Source organism: Alligator mississippiensis, chromosome 7 (assembly GCF_030867095.1).
Source record: "Alligator mississippiensis isolate rAllMis1 chromosome 7, rAllMis1, whole genome shotgun sequence".
Lineage (NCBI taxonomy): Eukaryota > Metazoa > Chordata > Crocodylia > Alligatoridae > Alligator > Alligator mississippiensis.
In genome coordinates, this window is record NC_081830.1 from 13,977,045 (window position 1) to 13,998,151 (window position 21,107).

The 21,107-nt window shown below is 47.2% G+C and overlaps 1 protein-coding gene across 1 annotated transcript; it reads left to right on the plus strand.

Annotated features, from left to right (window-relative positions):
- Positions 1-212: 212 nt before the first annotated feature.
- On the plus strand, positions 213-4,416 carry LOC106738676 (olfactory receptor 6F1-like). The gene is made up of 3 exons (XM_059731704.1): positions 213-332; positions 3,363-4,268; positions 4,390-4,416. Exons 1-3 carry the CDS (start codon positions 213-215, stop codon positions 4,414-4,416), a joined length of 1,053 nt encoding a protein of 350 aa, XP_059587687.1.
- Positions 4,417-21,107: the final 16,691 nt, after the last annotated feature.

Below are 21,107 nucleotides of genomic sequence, written 5' to 3' on the forward strand. Positions count from 1 at the left end.
GCGCTTCCACAGCAGTGCTATTTGTATTGTCTTCATACAGGTAAATATGTCTTTCTGCAGCATATAAATGAGTTTGAATGAGTTTGAATGGTCAAGTTGTGCCTGGGGAAACCAAAGACTAGAGAAAGACTGAACTGAAACATTGAGACCCCCACAGTGTAGGAAGTGTTTAGCAAAGACAGGAGTAAATCCTCACTCTGTGACCATACTCCATGTTCCAAGGAATCTCTGAAATTCTCTTGAGCCTCAAATCTCAAGGGCTCTTCAACAAGAAGGCAAATATAAAACAACCTCCCTCCTGCAACTGCTTGGAGCTCCGTTTCATCAACAAGGTATGTACAGATAGACAGGTTGGATGGTAATAGAAAGTGGTGATTGCTGATGGAAGAAGGGTGGAATTGGCTACTGTATTTTGACATGGAAGTGTTAGGTTCTCTTTTCTACTATGGAGAAAAATGACATCCCTCCAGCATGTTTCCAGGCCTTTTTTAGCATTTGAGAATGGTGTAAAGTTGCTGTAATACACTTGAGAACTAGGTGTGCTTGTATTGTTGCATGCTGGTGGGAACAAAGCCTGACGATGCACCATTTATTAACAAACAAAAGCATTGTGTCTCCTTTGGAGAGAAAAGTAATGATGGCAAGTACAGGAAATGTGTACTGACACGGTCCATTGATGAAACAGGTAGTGTGGTCCACTACCTATATTCAGCTTACAATTGATTTAAAGTTTAGTGTATTAATAAATAGTCGTCCTTCATGTGATACTCAAAATCCTTCCATCATTCTAAAACTTTGCCCTACCTCAGACTATTTAATGTACGCTCACAGAATCGCTATATTGCTTCCCTTTAATATAACGAAGTCAAAACGAAATGCAGGGGGTTTTTTGTGAACGGTGTAAGTAACAGATCCCATTTGGACTTTTTATTTGGTAATTATTTTTGGATTAACTGAAAATATTTCCCTTTGTGTTAAAATTTTAAAATTGGTGGACAGAGGGAGTTCTCAAAAAATCAAACCCTTACAAGGTTTTCAATTTAGCACATGTTCAGCATTTCTGGAGTCACAATTGCAAGCTGAGATCTTGCATTCTGTCCATATGTCATATTGCTTTGGTCAAAGCTATTCATGGGTCCACCTTAGTTCCCTCACCTGTAAAATGGGGAAAATAATGCTTACTTAATAATTCTTAATAATATGGTGGCTTGGCATATTACCAGAAGACAAATTACTAGAATTTGGTCTCCAATACTTGGAAAACTTCTTAGCAAGGTTTTGGGCACAAACACCCTTTGTCAGGCTAAGGAAGCATCTGCAGATTGTCTGTGCTCTTCCTGGATGGAGTGGTGAAGCTGCCAGAGACCAGTACATATGCAAAAAATCCAGTCAGTAAAAATGTATATGGAGCTGGTCAGTAAGTGAGAGACAGGTTGGGGGCTGTAAATGGGCACCTGTCTCTCACCTACTGCCCACCTCAAAGACACTTCCGGAGCCTGATAAATTATTTTTTTTCCCCAAAATCTTGCTAAGAAGAATATTTTCAACTATTTGAGTTGGTCTAATAAAAGATATCGTATTTACCCAAAGAACCTTGTCTGTCTATGTCCTTAGACCAACACAGCTACAACCTGCACCCTAGAATTTGGGCTTTGATTTTCAAATGCTATTAAATGCCAGTGACTTTGAAGTAATGTTGGAGTAATGTTGGCTCTCAATGCCTCCCGCCACCAGGCTGCACTCCGTGGGGCTGGTGGAGCTGATCTAAGAGCAGCACTAGCTCTGCCTGCTTCACGCCACCTGACTGTACTCGGATCGGCTCCACCAGCTCCATGGAGTTCAGCCTGGTGGCAGGAGGTGGGCAGAGCTGATTCTGCGCTCTGCTTCCCACCACCAGACTGAGTTTCATGGGACTGCAAGACACTGGGAGCTGAGCTCAGTGGTGTGGGGCAGACATACAGCAGTAGCCGAATCTCCGAATCAGTCAGGCCAGGCGCATCCCCCGCCTCTCTCTCAGCGGGCAATGGCTGTCCTGCCCACTTCAGCTCCCAGCATTTGGGGGAAAAAAAGCCCCAGCTCAGCAGGTGCTGCTGGGTGGGGGGGCAATCCCTGCTAACCCCCACTACCCTATGCTGCATGGGGAGCTCTGCATGACCCCCAACTCCCCCACTGCCCCGCACCATGTGGGGGGCTCTGCATGAGCCCCCAAAACCCTAAGGTGGCATCCGGGGTGGTGAGTCTGAGGGCTTTTCTCACCTTTATTTTTCTTAAAGGGCCAGAGCCCTGGCAGGCAGGGCAGCTGTGGGGGGGGGGGGGAGGGAGCAGAGGGGGTTGAGGGGGCTCGTGCAGAGACCCCCATGGAGCATGGGGTAGTGGGGATCGCCCCCCTGCCCGGCAGCACCCAGTGATCACCAGGGCTTTTTTTTAAAGTACCAGGAGCTGGGGCAGGCAGGCACTGTCATGTAGGGGCTGGGGGAACAGGAGCGGTCCCCCCCTATGGCCCCCTCCCCCACCATAGTACTTACCAGCTTGGAGTGGCTGCAGCTCCCTGCTGCAGCCACCAGGGCCTGTCCAAATCATCAAAGCTCTCCTAATCTTTGCCAAAGATTTGGAGAGCTTTGAATCAATTCATACCTTTAATTTGGTCCCCCGATTCAGTTCAGATTTGGAGATTCGGCCACTGAATCAGGCCGAATCGAATTACCACCCAAAGCTTCACACAGCCCAAATTCAGGCTCAACATTAGGAAAAACTTGTTCATAGTCAAGGTGCCAAGACTGAAGAATAAGCTCCCTCCAGAGGTGGTACAGTTACCTACCCTGAAAATCTTCAAGACGTGACTAGACAGTCACCTTGTTCGGGTCACCTGACCCCCAGTTATCTTTCCTGCTTGGTGCAGGGGGCTGGACCCAATGATCTTCGAAGGTCCCTTCTGGCCGTACAGTCTATGACTTTTCTCCCGGTCAGTCAACTACATGTGCCATACAGTGCAGTAAGCTATTGCAAGTAAATTTGTTACTTGTATTGACAGGTAGCAAATTTACTCATGATTGGAGCAAATCACAGTGCAGTAAACATCTGCATGTGTAGACACTGACACATACATGCAGTAATTTGCTCTAATGTCTAGTAAAGGGTCTCATGTAGACAAGCCCACTGAGTCACAAGAAAAGCAGCAAGGAGGAGGAGGTGGGACCCTCATCATATGACACCTTAGCGTGCTGTTGACCGTTGACTTTCCCCTGCTTCAATAACAGAAGATTGAAGGGGTGACCATACTTGGACAGAAGTTACATGTGAAACACCACACAGAAATCTGTTCTAGATGTTTAAATGTCTTGTGATGGCTCATGTTTTTACAGGTGGATTGTGTGGCTGGGGTCATCATGGGGAACCACAGCAGTGTGCAAGAGTTCATCCTCCTGGGATTCCCTGGCACGTGGTACTTCCGCTTCTCCCTCAGTGTGGTGTTTTCAGTGATGTATGCCCTGACGGTCACAGGGAATGCGTCCATCATAGCCTTGGTGTGGACCACCGCATGTCTCCACACCCCCATGTACTACTTCCTCTGCAATCTATCCTTCCTGGAGATCTGGTACACCACAACCTGTGTCCCCAAAGCCGTGGGCGTCCTCTTGGGAAACAGCCAAACCATCTCTTTCACTGTTTGCATCTTGCAATTGTTCCTTATTTTCTCCCTGGGCTCCACAGAGTGTTTTCTACTGGCTGTTATGGCCTATGACCGCTACCTGGCTATCTGCCACCCCCTGCGCTATAGCTCCCTCATGAGCAACACCTTCTGTACTCAGCTGGCCTTTGCCGCATGGCTGAGTGGTTTTCTGGGTATCTCTTTGATGGTATTCCTAATATCCAGGCTGTCTTTCTGTGGCCCTAACATCATCAATCACTTTTTTTGTGACATGGATTCCTTGATAGCTCTGTCCTGCACTGACACTACTCTTGTTGAGTTGGCAGAATTCTTTGTGTCAATTATTGTTGTCGTGGCCTCATGTGCTGTAACCTTGATCTCCTACATGTACATAATCTCAACCATATTGAAAATACGGTCAACCCAAGGCTGGCGAAAGGCCTTTTCCACTTGCTCTGCCCATCTCACTGTTGTGACTATTTGGTTTGGTTCCACCACTTTTCTGTATGTCAAGCCTTCTGCACCAAATTCACTGGACATGAACAAACTCATCAACAGTTTTAATACTATAATAACTCCACTGCTAAACCCTTTCATTTACACTCTAAGGAACAAAGAAGTGAAGCGAGCCTTGAGCAAGATGTTCAGAAGAATGTTAAGTTGTTTTTCATATAGCATGGGCATAATGGGCATGTCCAGACAAGCGCGCATGTGCCTCTTGTGGCATCTCAATTCTACAGATTGACATTGGCATCCAGGGAGGATGACTGGAATCCCTCTGGGTTAAAATACATGGGGAACATGGCACAGGGGACACCATAGTAGGAATCTACTACAGACCTCCTAACCAGAACTACTGTTCACTAGGGCACCCTTGGGGAAAACTTGTAATGGTCACAAACGCCTGAAAGATCATTTCACAATCATTTCAGGCTCAACATTCTGAAAAATTACTTCACAACCAGAGTGTGCAGACTGTGACCATTACTCCTAGTTTTCCCCAAGGGTGCCCTGGTACACAGTTATTCACTGAGCCCTAGATGTACACCCCAGAACCCAGAAGCCCTACACCTATCTCCTTGACAGTTTGTAGGGTTCATGGCCTCAGCAGGGGCTAGCAGGCCTGCAGCTTTCATCCTGCTGCGCCTTAACACGCACAGTATCACCCCGTCATGAGTTTTGCTTGTCCGCAGCTTGACGTGCAGTTTCCCCCAAAACCCTGCACCTATCTCCTTGAAATGTGGCAGGCTTTGTGACCTCCACAAGGGCTAGCATGGCTGCAGTTTTGACCCTGCTGTGGCTTAACATTTATATGTGACATGAGTTTTGCTTTCAAGATTTTGGGGTACAGTTTCCCCAAACTCCCTGCACCTATCTCTCATAAACTTAGCAGGCTTTAGCAGCCACGGTGAGGGCGTATTTATACCCAGCCTTGGTGTTGATTTAATAAAGGATCACCTTGAGAGGCTGGACACCCTTAAGTCAGCTGGTCCTGACAGATTACACCCTAGAGTACTCAAGGAGCTGGCAGGTGTCATAGCCCAACCATTGGCAAAAATATTGGAAAACTCATGGTGAAATACATGAAGACTGGAAGAAGGCCAATGTGGTACCCATCTTCAAGGAAGAGTGGAAAGTAAGTCCTGAGAATTACAGGCCAATCAGCTTGACCTCAGTCCCCGGTAAGATTCTGGAGAAAATTATCAACGAGACCCTTCTTGATAAGCTGGCTGATGGCAACATCCTGAGGGACAGCCAGCATGGGTTTGTCACGGGTAGGTCTTGCCTGACCAATCTCATCTCCTTCTATGGCTAGGTGACCTATCAGCTGTCAAGGGAGAAGAGATTGACAACATATATCTGGACTTTAAAAAAGCCTTCAAGCTGGTGTCCTATATTCTCCTCATAGAAATATTGGCCAGCTGTGGCCTTGGCTACACCACACTGTGATGGCTGGGAAACTGGCTCTGAGGTTGGACCCAGAGAGTAGTGGTCGATAGTAGCGAATCATTATGGCACTTCATGACCAGTGGCATCCCCCAAGGCTTTGTCCTTGGACCGGTTCTCTTTAACATCTTTATCAATAATGCGGACATTGGTGTTAGAAGTGCACTGGCCAAGTTTGCCAATGACATTAAACTTTGGGTCATAGTGTCCACACCTGAGGACAGGCTAGTGATCCAGGCGAACTTGGATAAGTTTAGTAAGTGGGCAGATACAAACCTGATGACAGTCAATGCTGATAAATGCAAGGCACTCCACCTCGTGGGGAAAAGTCCTGCAGCAAGCTTATAGGCTCAGCGCTGCTACGCTTGCTAGCACCATGGCTGAAAGAGACTTGCGGTCATGATTGACCACAAGATGAAAATGAGCCACCAATGCAATGTCGCAGCTGGTAAAGCAAACAAAACTCTGGCTTGCATCTATAGATGCTTCTCAAGTCCATGTCAGGGTGTCATCCTCCCGCTGTACTCGGACTTGGTGGGGCCACAGCTGAAGTATTGCATCCAAGTCTGGGCTCCAGAATTCAAGAAGGATGTCGAGAAGCTTGAAAGAGTCCAGAGAAGAGCCACACACATGATCAGAGGGCAGCAGAAAAGGCCTCATGAAGATAGGCTGAGAGCCATGGGACTCTTCAGCCTAGAAAAGCGCAGGCTCAGGGAGGACCTGGTGGCTGCCTAGCCATAAGCGATGTGCATCAGGATTTGGGGGAACATCTGTTCACCAGAGCCCCAAAAGGGATAACAAGGACTAATGGTCATTAACTCCTCCAAGACTGTTTTAGGCTGGACGTAAGGAAAAATTTCTTTACTGTCCGAGCCCCCAAGGCCTGGAACAGATTCCCTCCAGAAGTGGTGCAGGCACCTATTCCGGACTCGTTCAAGAAACATTTGGATGCTTATCTTACAGGGATCCTTTGGCCATAGCTGGCTTCCTGCTTCCGGGCAGGGGGCTGGACTTGATGATCTTCAACTTCCCTTCCAGCCCTAACATCTATGAAATCTATGATGGGAGAATGAAGACTTACAGCCACTGTACAAGGTCCTGTTACTACAAATTTGGTTACCCTTGTTCAAGGTAGATCAGTTCATTCTGGAAGAGAGACAAAGGAGGGACAGGGGAATAGACACCTTCACTCATTGAAGGACACTGGAAGAGCTTGGCTGATATGATAGGCCTGTGCGAATAGGGAACTATTCAATTCAGATTCAGATTTGGCCAATTCGTATGCCAGCAATTTGATTCAGAGATTCGGATCACGTTTCTGATTCGATTTGGCCAAATCGGCTTCAGAAGGTTTGGAGCTGACTGGGAGAGATTTGGAGATTCAGTCATAGAGTATAATGGGGAATCAATGAAATATCTATAACTTTGTCATGTTTTGTCTGATTCAGATTACACTTGCAGAGATGGTAGCTCCTGAAGAGTGCATGAAGCCTGCCAGGGTTCAAGGCGATAGGTGCAGGGGGTTCTGGGAAACTGCACCTCAAACTGCTGACAAGCAAAACTCAGGACATAGATGACACCGTGCGTGTTAAGGCACGGGGTTGGGGGTGAAAACTACAGGCCTGCTAGGCCCTGTTGTGGCCACACAGCCTGCCAGCTTTCAAGGAGATAGATGCAGGGGGACTCTGGGTTCTGGGGCCCTGCACCTGTGGCTGCAAGCAGGCAAAACTCATGACATGGGTGGGTGACACAGTGTGTGTGTTCACGTGTGCCGTTCCTGGCACTGGGGCCTCTGCACAACATGGCAGTGTGCCCCAGTAAGGTCTCCTCCTCCCCTATAGCCTCAGTCCAGTCCACCACTGTAAACGGCAGCAGGTAAAAATGACTTGGGTAACTCAGCAATCAGCACCAGTAGCACCAGCAGCATCTCTGGTAGCCTAGCCAAACTGTCACAGAGCCTTTCTTGTTATAAAGGAATTGAAAGCAAGAAGTAAAGATGTTGCATTGGATAATGGAATAGTCAAAGAAATATCTCTTAGGAAGCTTTTGGGTTGAAAAACCCTTTGTCAGGATGAGGAAGTACCTGCAGCTGGTGTGTCTCCTGGTCCTGGATGGAAGGAAGAGTAAAGAAGCCAGAGACTGGCCTGACATGCAATGCAGGCAAGAAAGCCAGTTAGTGAAAATGGAAATGGAGGCATTGGGGCGAGGGAAAGGCTGGGTGGGGAGAGGAGGGAAAGGGGGTGTAACAGTGCAGGTAAAAGTGCAGAGGTGCCTGGGGAGGCAGATGTCTGGCCGGTCGCAGCGTGCCAGAACTCCACTGTGTATATTGAGTCCGTGAGTTTCTGCACCTACTACCTAGGAGGCTGGTGAAGTGCAGTTCATAGGCCCAGCTCTGAAAAGTGGTTTGTACATTAAACAAGCACCTAACCTCATCACCAGCACTGAAGCCAACTTCCTACGGCTCAAAACAGAAAACCTGCCAACTATCTCCAGTGCCCCCACACACTGCACAGCAGGATCTATCAAACGCAACAATACCCAACTACCTGCGGGGCACATTTCTCACCAAAAAACCACTGTGCCCCGCAGTCTCTCAGGCCCAGTCCTGAGAGGGAAAAATTACAAACCACTTTTCACAGCCGGGCCTATGAACTTCACTTCATCAGTCTCCTAGGTAGTAGGTGCAGAAACTCATGGACTCCATATACACACTGGAATTCGGACACATTGCGACCTGCCAGACATCTGACTGCCCAGATACGTCTGAACTTTTACCTGTGCTGCTACATCCCCCTTCCCCCCCACCCCCCACTCCCACCCCAGCCTGTCCCTTTCCCCCTGATGCTTCCATTTCCATTTTCACTGCCTGGCTTTCTTTCACACACATCCTGATTTGAAACACTGAAACCCCCACAGTGTAGGAACTACTTAGTCAAGGCAGGAGTAAATCGTAACTGTGTGACCATCTTGCATGTTCCAGAGAAGTCTATGATATTCTCTTGAGCTTAAAATCTCAAGGGCTCTTTAACAAGAAGACAAATATAAAACAACCTCCCTCCTGCAACCAATTTGAGCTCCGTTTCATTAATGAGGTGCGTACAGATAAACAGGTTGGATGGGGATGAAGGGTGTTGCCTGCTGATGGAAGAAGGGTATTATTTGCTACTGTATTTTGACTTAGAAATGTGAGGTTCTCTTTTATACTATGGAGGAAAATGACATGTTCCCAGGCCTTTTTTGACATCCTAGAAGGGTATAACTTTAATATGCTTGCGAACCAGGCAGGCTTGTATTGAGGCATGCTGCTGGGAACAAAGCTTTATGATGCATCAGTTATTAACAACCAAAAGCATTGTGTCTGCTTTGGAGAGACAAGTAGTGATGACAAGTACAGGAACTGTGCACTGACACAGTCCATTGACAAAGATGGTAGTGTGATCCACTACCTATTTTCAGCTTACTATTGGTTTAGAGTTTATTATATTAATAAATAGGCATCCTACAGGTGATACTAACTCAAAGTCTTTCCATGATGCTAAAACTTTGCCCTATCTTAGACTACTTAATGTATGCTTACAGAATAGCTATATTGCTTCCCTTTATTATAGCCTGAAGTCAAAAGGAAATACTGTTTTTTGTGATCTGTGTAAGTAGCAGATCCCATTTGGACTTCTTTGATAATATTTTTTTCATCAACTAGAAATATCTCTAAAATTGGTGGAGGGAGGGAATTATGAAAATCAAAACCTTAAAAGGTTTTCCATTCAGCACATGTTCAGCATTTCTAGATGCACAATTGCAAGCTGAGAATTTGTATTCTGTCCATATATATTGTTGTATGATCTCTGGGAGGGGTAGTACATGCCTATAGGTGCCATTCCATTTTGACTCCTAAATTCAGTTTAGCTGAAATGTTTCAAGATAACCAATCTTGTACTCAGAAAAAAGATCTGCGAGTTGCGGGGGGGAGGCGGGGGTCCACAATTCACTCCTCATGCGCAGTTCAAAGACTGAAACCCTGCTCCAAATACAAGGCTCAACTCCAAAATAATTATATTGTCATGTATGACACCTCTACAATGGATTAGTGACTGGAGAAACAGCAATCATCAAGGGATGTTTTAATTTCCTCAGAACCAATCATGACATACTTGAGAAAACAAGTATTAGCATTAGAGACCAACTAAAATATTTCAGTTGGTTACACACAAAAATAACCAGTTAGGCAGCCCAGAAACCTTGGGTTGGCCCCACAGTGGTACCATACACAATGTAGACCTCCTGTTAAGTTTGAATCCTTTTATCTTGCATCAGTCATTTTAGCAGGCCTTTAATGGTGTTAAGTTAGTTTGAGTTAGCATAAGGAAGACTAACTGAGCTAGCCGTTCCCAAAATGTTCTCTTACCTGTGACTCACAGTTTTCCATACTACTTCCCTGAGTGATACTATTTTAAGGCATCAGATGGGAAAAAGAAATAGCAATGTTTGGAAAAAGTTTAACTTGTATCCAGTGACCTGGGTTGAAGGTGTCAGAACATGTTAGATCAATCTAAAGTGGCTATGTACTGGTCCTATTCAATTTTCTCTAACCTCCTTCTAAGGGCTATTGGTAAGTACCTTAGGAGGAAAAGCTCAAGAGAACAGTTCATCACATCCTAGGGATGCTTTACATTTAAAACACATGCCATCTGGACACCCGTAGGCAGCCATTATGTTCCAGCACCTTACGGATCAAGTATTTGTGCCCCAGTCATGTGGTAGTGTATATAGATGTGTGGCAAAGTGCGAGTGCCTAGCTAGCCACAGGGCTATTCTCCCACCTGCCTCTGGGCATGCTGCCCACCTGTCTCACTCGCCATGCCTTGCTGCTAATTAATTAAATCCTTAATTAAGGTGGGAGGATGCCCATTGTACACCCTGATATTGTGGGGGGTGGCCTTTCCACAGCTCCGTTCTGCCACTAGACCGTAGCCCTGGCCTCGCAGATGGCATCTCAGGCAGTTGGCTCAACTGTCCCCTTTGCCCAAATCATGGGACCTTTGGCTTCCGTAAGCCCTGGCCCAGGTTCAGGCCAGTCAGGACCCCGAGCTTCTTCGCTCTTTCTGCATGTCCCTTGCGGTAGGCCCCTGGCCCCTTTGACCCTTCCAGTCCTGGCCCCAGCATTGACCAGTTGAGTGCCTTGGCTGGGTTTTCGCCTCCTGCCTGCACTTAGGGAGCAAGGTCCCCCATTCCCAGCTCAGGTGTTCCTGGAAGTGTGCCTGGCCCTGCAGGGTCACTCCCCCAGCAGGCTCAGGCACCTCCAGAAGCTTACCTGGCCTACGCTACTCTGATGCTATATGGCCCACCCGAAGGTGAAGGCTGGGGCTAAGGCACGCCTACTCACCTCCCCAATGAAAGGCAACTAGCCTGGTATCTCCTGGGGGCTCCCACACCACTCAGAGCCCCACCAGTCCACCCACTCCCAGCAGAGTGCAGTTTAAGATCACCCCCAAGGCCAGGAGCCTCCAAACCATCCCCTACAGCTCCTCCCTTATCTCCAAGATGCTTCAAGCAGCCTTGCAGCCAGGCAATGTTACTACCTTGCCTGCTGGCAGCAAACTGCCCTGTTTATATAGGCAGCCAAGGATCTAAAATGGCTGCTGCAATTAAGCACCTGCTGGCTGCTTGGCTCGGCCCTTAAAGTGGCAGACACCCAGTGTCCTACCACAAGATGATGTCACAGAATCATGGAGTCCTAGAAAGCTAGAGTTGGCAGGGACCTCAGGAGGTCACTTCTGTCCAAACCCCTGCTCAAAACAGCACCAGCCCCAACTAGATCATCGCAGGCAAAACTTTGTCTAGCCAGGTTATGAAATCCTCCAAAGATAGAGCTTCCACCACCTCTGGGTAACCTGTTTGTTTTTTTTTTTTTACTACTCTTCTAGTGAGAAAATGCTTCCCAATATCTAACCTAAACTTCCCTCGCTGCAACTTGAGATGGTTGCTCCTTGTTCTGTCATGTGCCACTATTTTGAGAACTGTCTGGCTCCATCCTCTTTCAAACCTCGCCTCAGGTAGTCAAAGGCTGCTAATAAATCCTTTTTTATTGTTTTCTTCTCTAGACTAAATAAGCCCAGTTCCACCAGTTTTTCCTCATAAGTCATGTCCCTCAGCCCCCTCACCAGTTTTGTCACCTTCCGCTGGACTCTCTCCAATTTGTCCATATCCTTTCTGTAGTGGGGGGCCCACAATTGGGCACAGGACTCCAGATGTGACCTCCCCAGTGCTGAATAGAGAACAATCACTTCCCTTGACTTGCTGGCAACACACCTACCCATGCAGCCCATTATGCTGTTAGCTTCTGTACAACAAGGACACACTGCGGGCTCATATTCAGCTTATTGTCCACTGTCACCCCCAGGTCCTTTTCTGCAGAGCTGCTGCCCAGCCAGGCAGCCCCAGCCTGCTCCGTCCAAAGGAGTTTGCACTTGTCCTTGTTGAACCTCATGAGATTTCTTTTGGTCCAATCCTCCAATTTCTCTAGTTCACTCTGAACACTAGCACTACACTGCAGCATATCTACTACTTCCCACAGCACAGTGTCCTCTGCAAACTTGCTGCGGGTGCATTTTATGCCATCTTCCCACTTGTCAATCATGACATTGAACAAAACTGGTTCTAGGCCCAACATCTGGGGAACTCCACTTGATACTGGCTGCCAGCTACATTGAGCAATTGATTATTACGCCTTCACCTGAACCTTACAGCCAGTTTTCTATCCACGTCACAGTCCAATCATCCAGGCCCTACTTTTTAACCCAGAACAGAGAAAGAAACAGTCATATTCTCCACTAGGGACAAAAGGAGATATAGGAGGTATGTAAAAGATGTTGCAACAGTGCAGTAACAAATGACAGCATCAAAGGTAAAATTCAACAGATATAAATACATTAGCTAGGGCAGAGCAGCATCTTAGAGACCAACTACTTCAGGGAGACACAAGCTTAAAATTAGATACAGAGGCTATTTAAAACTAAAGGAACACAACTGACATTGGTTCAATTAATCCGTATTAATAACACAGTTGATGGATTCTATAAAAATGTTCAGTGGAAGTACAGTCACTAGAGAATAACTGACATCTTTGTTGGAACAAACCACTTCCATCTCACCAGTTTCCACAGTGCTGCTTTGATGCATTGGTCATGGATTTGGGGACAATGACAGAGATGGATCCAATGTCGAGGATGGACAGATTGAAGAGGAAGAAGTACATCGGGGTGTGGAGGTGGCTGTCAATGGCTATGAGCGTGATAACAAGAAAATTGCCAATCAGGGCTGCCAGGTATATTATAAGAAAAGTGGCCAAGTGCAAGATCTGCAATCCCAGGGCATCGGAGAACCCCAGGAGCAGGAACTCAGTCTGTATTAACACAGTTGATGGATTCTATAAAGATGTTCAGTGGAACCACAGTCACTGGAGAATAACTGACACCTTTGTCACAATAAACCACTTCCATCTCACCAGTTTCCACAGAGCTGCTTTGATGTCCTTGTTTCTCATGCTGTAGATGACAGGATTCATCATTGGTGGGATCATGGAATAGAGAACAGACACCACGAGGTCCAGAGCTGATGGGAACCCAGATGTGGGCTTCAAATGGGCAATCATCCCAGTGCTAACCAGCAAGGTGACAACAATGAGGTGGGGAAGACAGGTGGAAACTGCTTTATGAGGTCCCTGCTCAGAGGGCATTCTCAGTACAGTAGTGAATATCTGAATATAAGACACAAATATAAACAAAATGCAACCAAGACCTAAACATGCACCAAAGATAATAATCTGAATTTCACTAGTAAACACTTCTGAGAAAGAAATCCTAAGGAGCTGGGGGATTTCACAGAAGAACTGGTTGATGATGTTGGAGTGGCAGAAGGGCAGCCTAAAGGTGTTCCCCGTGTGCAGGGCAGAGAACAGAAGACCAGCGCTCCAGGCCGCGGCTGCCATTAGCAGACAAGCTCTCCTGTTCATCACTGTCGCATACTGAAGTGGTTGGCAGATGGCGATGTATCGGTCATAAGCCATGACGTTGAGGATGTAGAGGTCTGCTGTAATGAAGAAGAGGAAGAAAAAAACTTGGGTGACACATCCAGAGTAGGAAATCAGCCTGGTGTTTAGTATGGCATTAGCCATTGATTTGGGGACAATGACAGAGATGGATCCGATGTCGAGCATGGACAGATTGAGGAGAAAGAAGTACATCGGGGTGTGGAGGTGGCTGTCCAAGGCTATAAGCGTGATAACAAGGAGATTGCCAATCAGGGCTGCCAGGTATATTATTAGAAAAGTGGCCAAGTGCAAGATGTGCAATCCCAGGGCATTGGAGAACCCCAGGAGCAGGAACTCAGTCACCGCGGTGCAATTGGACATCCTCATCCAGAGTGCTTTTTGGGATGCCTGTGGAGGGAAAGGGAACGACTGTGTGAGGAGAAGAGGAAGCAAGAGAAAAAACACCATTTTCCTGGCCACAATTCTCCTTGACTTGATTGTTTTAGAGGTCCACCTGATTTTCAGTTGAAATGGAGTTTTCTGATAGAAAACAGGTTTCCTTAAGTGACATTATTGTTCAAGATACATTTAATTTTTTTTTTCGATAATTGTGGCATTTCATTGAAAAAGTGGACAGGAAAGATATGTTATCAGAGCTTTGGCAGACATCTTGTCACTGCCACTCACTTGTGCTCATACTTTTCCCACGTCTGTGAAAGTGGAGAAGATGTCAGTGCGCTGTCACACTGGCATAAACTGGCTTAGCTCCTTTCTAGTCCAAGGGGCCCTGCCCGTTCATATGCAGTGCAGGTACATTGCAAGTCCATGTGAATTGGGAAAAGGGAATAATTACAGCCTCAGATCCTATCATTTCATGAATGTTGGTGCCTAAATCTTACCCATGGGCAGCTGAGCATGATATTATGAAGTCAAAAAGGTCATCCCATAGTATTTCCATTTTCCTAGGACACAGAGCTTAAGACGCTGGCTGTGTCCAGGTTCTAAAGTCAGCTGGGATGATTGCCATCAAATGTCTGGCAGGATGTGCACAAGGCTGTGTGTTCAAACTGGCTTCAAATCTCAGAAATATATATAAGCTTTGGCTGTCAACATCCCTGCATGGTCTCTGTATTTTGTAACTCATATACTTCAAAGATATTTGACCTTTTCTTTATGTGTTTAGTCTGAAAATCTTCAGTGGCCAGCAAACTAGATGACTCTTGGTACTACAGGGGTTACTGATAAAGGTGGAGACATGCTAGCAGGGCAGCTCCAAGCCCAGGGCAGGCTGTGATGCACAGGGCAGCTCTGCCTGCCATGCTGCCGACCTGTGGTCACGGCTATTTCCTCCTCCACAAAGGCAGTGCGCTTTGGGCTGCTGTCCTGGTTCCCCTCTCACTTAAATTACTGTAGAAATGGTAAACATTTCAGGACAGAAATCTGCTATTCTTCATGAGAATACTTCTATGCTTACTTTTTCTAACAACTGTAGGAATATTATTAAATGGATAATAAAGTTCTGAAATAATTTTAAATATAATTAATTTATTTTTTCTAAAAGATCCTCTCTATTAAAACCCAAACATTATGGAATTGAATATTTTACTTACTGCACTTGTTTTAATGGTTTTGTCTTCAGTTTCCTATGTTAAATCCTTGAATGCCAGGGCAGTTTCATTGATGACCATCTACTCTTCCCTCCCGTCTCTTGTGCCCCCATCACTGTGCTATCTAGATGCCAGGGGTGCAGGTTTCTCGGGGGCGTGCACTCCTCACTCTGCAACAGAACTGAGAGGAGTTGATCCAAAATGATGAGTCCCTGAAGAAGAGCTGGATGTGTAATTACTTCGAGCTTTACTGCAATGAAAGGACTGAGGTCGCAGTCCATGAGTTGTCTATGTATATGTTGGGAGGTCTTGTGGGACTGTTTCCTTAGAGCCCTGTGCAGCTCAGAAGCAGAGCCCATGGGCAAACACGCAGGATTCACAGATATTGAAGCCAGAAGGACTGTCCATAGTCTCCCATTGGACCTACTGCTGACCACACGTCAGAGGATCTCTCTGTGGCTTGTAACAGGCTGCGTCTATCATGGGGCTGATGTTTCTAGGCTTTGCTAGTCACAACGTGGGGACGGGGAGAATTTTTTCCCCTCCTGTTGCTAAGGGTGTGAGGGTCCCCATCTCCCTACAGCCCTGCCTTCTTCAGCAGCCCTGGGTGTTGACTGCAGCCCAGGCAAAAGAGTTTTCCTTTCCACCCATGGACCTGCCAATCACCACATTTGGGAGCAGGAAGGAAGTTTACCACAGAGTCCAATGGGTCGAGACTTGTGGGTGACAAGGGTCCTTTCTCTGTAATGGGGTGGGAGTGCTGTCTTCTTGGTATATCCTGAATGTATTTAAAAGCACTTGCACGAGTGCTGACAGCCTTCATCTCCTCCTTTCACCTATGGCAAATTATGGCAGTTTTAGTGACTGTGAGCAATATACCTTGTAGTGGTGTGACAGGGTATCTGCATAATTTTAGAAACAGTTTAAAGAAGGTTTCATAAGGGACAGATTGTGTAGCTTGTGAAAGATGATTCAGCAGGGGCCTGGACCACCAGAGCTGCTTCCAATCCTACTTTTGTATTAGTCTGTGATTTATCACTCTTGCCTTGTACATGGGCCCATCCCCTGGTCAGCTCCCTGGTTTGGACTCTAAGACTCCCCAGGAAGTGAGACGGTGTTCATTTTTAGAGTCCTGTCTGCTCTTTCTTCCTAAGTACTGCAATGGAGGAGAGCACACTAGCCCAGGTGGATGCATGGGTAGAAAGAGAGGGTACAATGACATGGTAGCAAGTGGTAGACAAGCAGATGAGGCTGACACATACTGACCTTAGCTTGGGGAGAAAAGTGGAAAGATGTCCACATACATGTTAGCATTGGAGCTCTGAAGCAATGGGGGCAAGGGCTGGAGGGAAGCATGACAAAGGGAAGTAAAGACGGGGAGAAGAGAGAAAATCCAAAACCCCAATAAAGTAGGTTCCTATTAGGTGTCAGGAGCACTTCTTCACTAGTGGACCAATGGGGCAGTGGAGTAGACTAATTAAGGTGTTGTGCAATTTCCATCATTGAAGTTGCTCAAGGGGATGGATAAGTATTGGTCAGGCATGATCTAGGAATCGCTACATCCATGTTCTTCTCTGGTTATTTCCAATTCCTCTGGTCTTTGCTGTTTGCTGCATGGGATCAGGAAGGATTTTCTTTCCCCTTCCTTTTGCTACATGGGTCACAGGGGTTGTTTTTTTTTTACCACCTTTAGAAGCATTGGGTGTTGGCTGAAATGAAAGTTGGGGATTTTGACTCCATAGGAAGTGGGGTTGCCTGTTTGCTTTTATTAACCTGGTAAGCATGGCTTTTAATGTGGATAGCTATGATCCTGCGTCTGGCACAGGGTTGAAAGAGTATCATAGTTTCATGGTTTCTAGGGTTGGAAGGGACCTGAACACATCATCAAGTCTGACCCCCCCACCCTGGGCAGGAACGAGTGCTGGGATCATAATACCCCAGCCAGATATCTATCCAATCTCCTCTTGAAGACCCCCAAGCTAGGGGAGAGCCCCACCTCCCTTGGGAGCCTGTTCCAGAGCCTGGCAGCTTGAACCATAAAATAATGCCTCCCGATTTCAAGCCTGAACCTGTTTTCAATCAAGTTGTGGCCATTACTTTTTGTTATCTCAGGTGGTGCCCAGGGGAACAGAGCCTCACCTATTTTCTGCTGGCCCACCCGATGAGTTTATAGATGGCCACCCGATGCCCTCTCAGTCTTCTCTTGTGGAGGCTGAATAGATTCAGTCCCTTTAGTCTGTCTTTGTAGGGCCTGCCTTGCTGCCCCCTGCCCATGTGAGTGGCCTCCTCTGGACCCTCTCCATGCTGGCCACATTGTGTCTACTGAGCCTGTCCATAATCCTAGTGGGGGAGTTGTCCCGGTCCCTGCTTGGAAATGCATGCAAAGACCTCATTGAAGAGGTCAGCTTTTTCCTTTGCTGTAATCACTAGATTCCCAAGCCTTTCCTGTAGTGGCCCCACGTTACCTGGTGCCTTCTTCTCACTCCCTACGGACTTGAAAAAGGACTTTTTGTTATCCTTAATTCTGGTGGCCAGCCCCATCTCCATCTCTGCCTAGGCCTTCCTATCCACCTCCCTGAAGTCCCAAGCAACGGAGGTCTCATCCTTCTTGGTGACAGCCCTTTGCTTCCACTGATTGTGTGCCAACTTTTCTACCATTAGGCCTGGAGTACATGACATACAGACATCCCTTCCACGTCTACTTCCCCTGATTGTGAGAGAAGGGAGGAGGGCTGTCTCCTTCTCCAGCTTCTAACATTTGTGGTCTGGGTGCTTTCTGCAACTACAAGTTTGGGACTTCCACCCCTTGTTCATATACCTGAGAAAGCCTGCTCTTTTCTGCACACCTCTGGATATCAGCCAGTGCCCCTACGCACTTCTGGTGCCTCGTGTCCAGCCCCTCGGACTTGTAAGCATGCAACTTTTCTAAGTAGCTCTTAGCTCTGTGTCCTCTTCTTGCAGCTTCCTTTGGCGGTCACTGAAGAGTTCCCTGCTGAGCCATGCTGGTCTTCTTCCATGCCTGCCAGCTTCCATGTACATCAGGATGGTTTGTCTCTGTGTCCTCAGTAAGGTTTCCTTAAAATAAAGCCAGCTCTCCTGGGCCTCTTCCCCTCAGACTGGCCTCCCAGGACATCCAGCCAGGAGTTCCCTGATGGAGTCAAAGGCTGTTTTCCCTATTTCACTTCTCTACATGCTTCCTTTCCTCAGGATCCTGCCCACGATCATCACATAGGCACTGCTTCCACAGTTGCCATCCTCTACTAAATTCCCCACCACTTCTTCCCTGTGTCTGAGTGGCATATTAAGAAGCACACAGCCCTTGGTTGGTCTCTCCAGCCCTTGCTCCAGGAAGTTCTCAGCAACAATTTCCAAAACTGCCTGAAATGCCTGTGTGCTACTGTATTGCCCTGCGAGCAGATGTCAGGGTGAAAGAAGTTCCCCATGAGAACCAGGGCTTGTGATCAGCAAATTTCTCTTAGGTGTCTGAAGAAAACATCATGCACCTCCTGCTCATGGCCTGGTGGTTTATAGCAGACCCCCACCATAACATCACCTTTCTTGACCCCTTCCAACCTGAACACAGAGATTTTCAACAGGCCTGGTCTCCAGTTTCATACGGGAGCTCTGAACAGTCACGGGGCACTTTACCATATAGCAAAAGTCCTCCTCCTCTTCTCCCCTGCCTGCCCTCCCTGAACAGTTTGTACCCGTCCATGACAGTGCTCCAGTCACGTGAATTTCCACCAAGTCTCTGTTATTCCAGTCATGTTATGGTGCCATGACTGAGTGAAGACTTCCAGTTATTCTTACTGCTTTCCCAGGCTCCATGCAGTCACATACAGACATGTGAGATAACTGATTATCCTACTTTCTCAAGAGGAACTAGAAGGCTTCCCCTGTTGTCCCCTTCTGCTTGTGCTTCCTCCAGTTCACCCACTTCCACATTTACATCATTGCTGTGGTTCCTATCCCAGGGCATAGCTAGTTTCAAGCCCTCCTTACTAGGTTAGGTAGTCTGTCTGCAATGATGCTCTTCCCTCTTTTTGTCAGGGAGATCCCATCTCTGCCTTGCTATCTTTTTATTGGTGTAACATCCCATGGTCACTGAATCCAAACCCTGCTGGAGACAGTATCTGCACAGCCATGCATTGATCTGCAGGATGCATGTGCTCCCGCCTGGGCCCTTCCCCTTGAGTGGGAAGATCAAGGAAAACATCACCCGAGACCCTTCACCCTTCACCATTGCACCCAGAGGCCTGTAATCCCATTTGTTCTGCTCAGGATCAGCCCCGGCTGTATCATTCTTGTCCACACAGATGAGCTACATGAGGTGAGTCCCAGTAATCCCTCTGTGTGACTACAGAGCCAATGGTCTTTATCTTTGAAAACTCATGGGGACTGGGACATGTCCAAGATATTTGCAAAGGGCAAAAATACTGCCCAACTTCAAGAAAGTGAAGAAGGGGAGGAGGAGGATCTGGGAAGTTACACACAGGTCAGCCACACCTCAGTCTGTAAAACAATCATGGAGCAGGTCCTCAAGGAATCGATTTCTAAGGACTTGGAGGAGACAAATGTGATTAGGAACAGTCAGCATGGCTACACCAAGGACAAGTTGTGCATGACCAACATGAGTGCCAGTGGGCATGCAAAGAGAGCACTGGACATGATATATCGTCTCCTTCACAAGGCCTTTAATAACGGTCTATGACAGTTCGGTGCACTACAATATTCTCACAAGCAAGCCAAGGAAGTATGGGGGTGATGAATGGACTGTGAGGTAGACAGAAAACTGGCTTGAGGATACAAGTGAAGGGATAGTAGTCAAAGGCTCAATGTCTATCTGGCAGCCAGAATCAAGTGGAGTGGCTCCAGGGGTTGGGTCCAGAACCAGTTTTGTTCAATATCATTGTCAACAGCTGGGAAAATGGCAGAGAGTGCACCCTGAACAAGTCTGCAGGTGACACCAATCTGGGGGCAGTAATAGATATGCTTGAGGGCAGGGCTATGATTCAGAGAGACCTCAACAAATTGGAGGATTGGACCAAATGCAATGTCATGAGGTTTAGTAACGACAAGTGCAAAATCCTGCATGTAGCATGGAACAATTCTATGCACTGGTACAGACTGGGGGCTGATTGGCTAAGTAGCAGAACCTAGGGGTTAAAGTGGATCAGAAGGTGAATATGAGCCAATGCTGTGCCCTTGGTGCAAAGAAGGCCAATGGCAATTGTGCTGCTTTACCAGGAGCATAACCACAAGATCAAAGGAAGTGATTCTTCCCCCATGTTTGGCACTGGTGAGAGCACATCTGGAGTACTGTGTCCAACTTTGGGCCTCCCACTAAAGAAAGGATGTAGACAGACTGGAGAGAGTCTACTGGAGGGCAGGGAAAATGGATAAGAGGCCAGGTTGCATGAGGTATAAGGAGAGGCTGAAGGAAAAGGACTTATTTATTTTGGCAAGAGAAGACCTAGACCAAGGAGAAATGCAAAGTGCTGCACCTAGGGAGGAAAAATGTCCAGCACACCTACAGCCTAGGGAATGACCTGCTGGGTGGCACGGAGGTGGAAAGGGATCTTGGAGTCCTAGTGGACTCCAAGTTGAACATGAGCCGGCAGTGTGACGAAGCCATCAGAAAAGCCAATGGCACTTTATCGTGCATCAGCAGATGCATGACAAATAGGTCCAGGGAGGTGATACTTCCCCTCTATCAGGCGCTGGTCAGACCGCAGTTGGAGTACTGCGTGCAATTCTGGGCACCGCACTTCAAGAAGGATGCGGATAACCTGGAGAGGGTACAGCGAAGGGCAACTCGTATGGTCAAGGGCCTGCAGACCAAGCCCTACGAGGAGAGACTAGTGAAACTGGACCT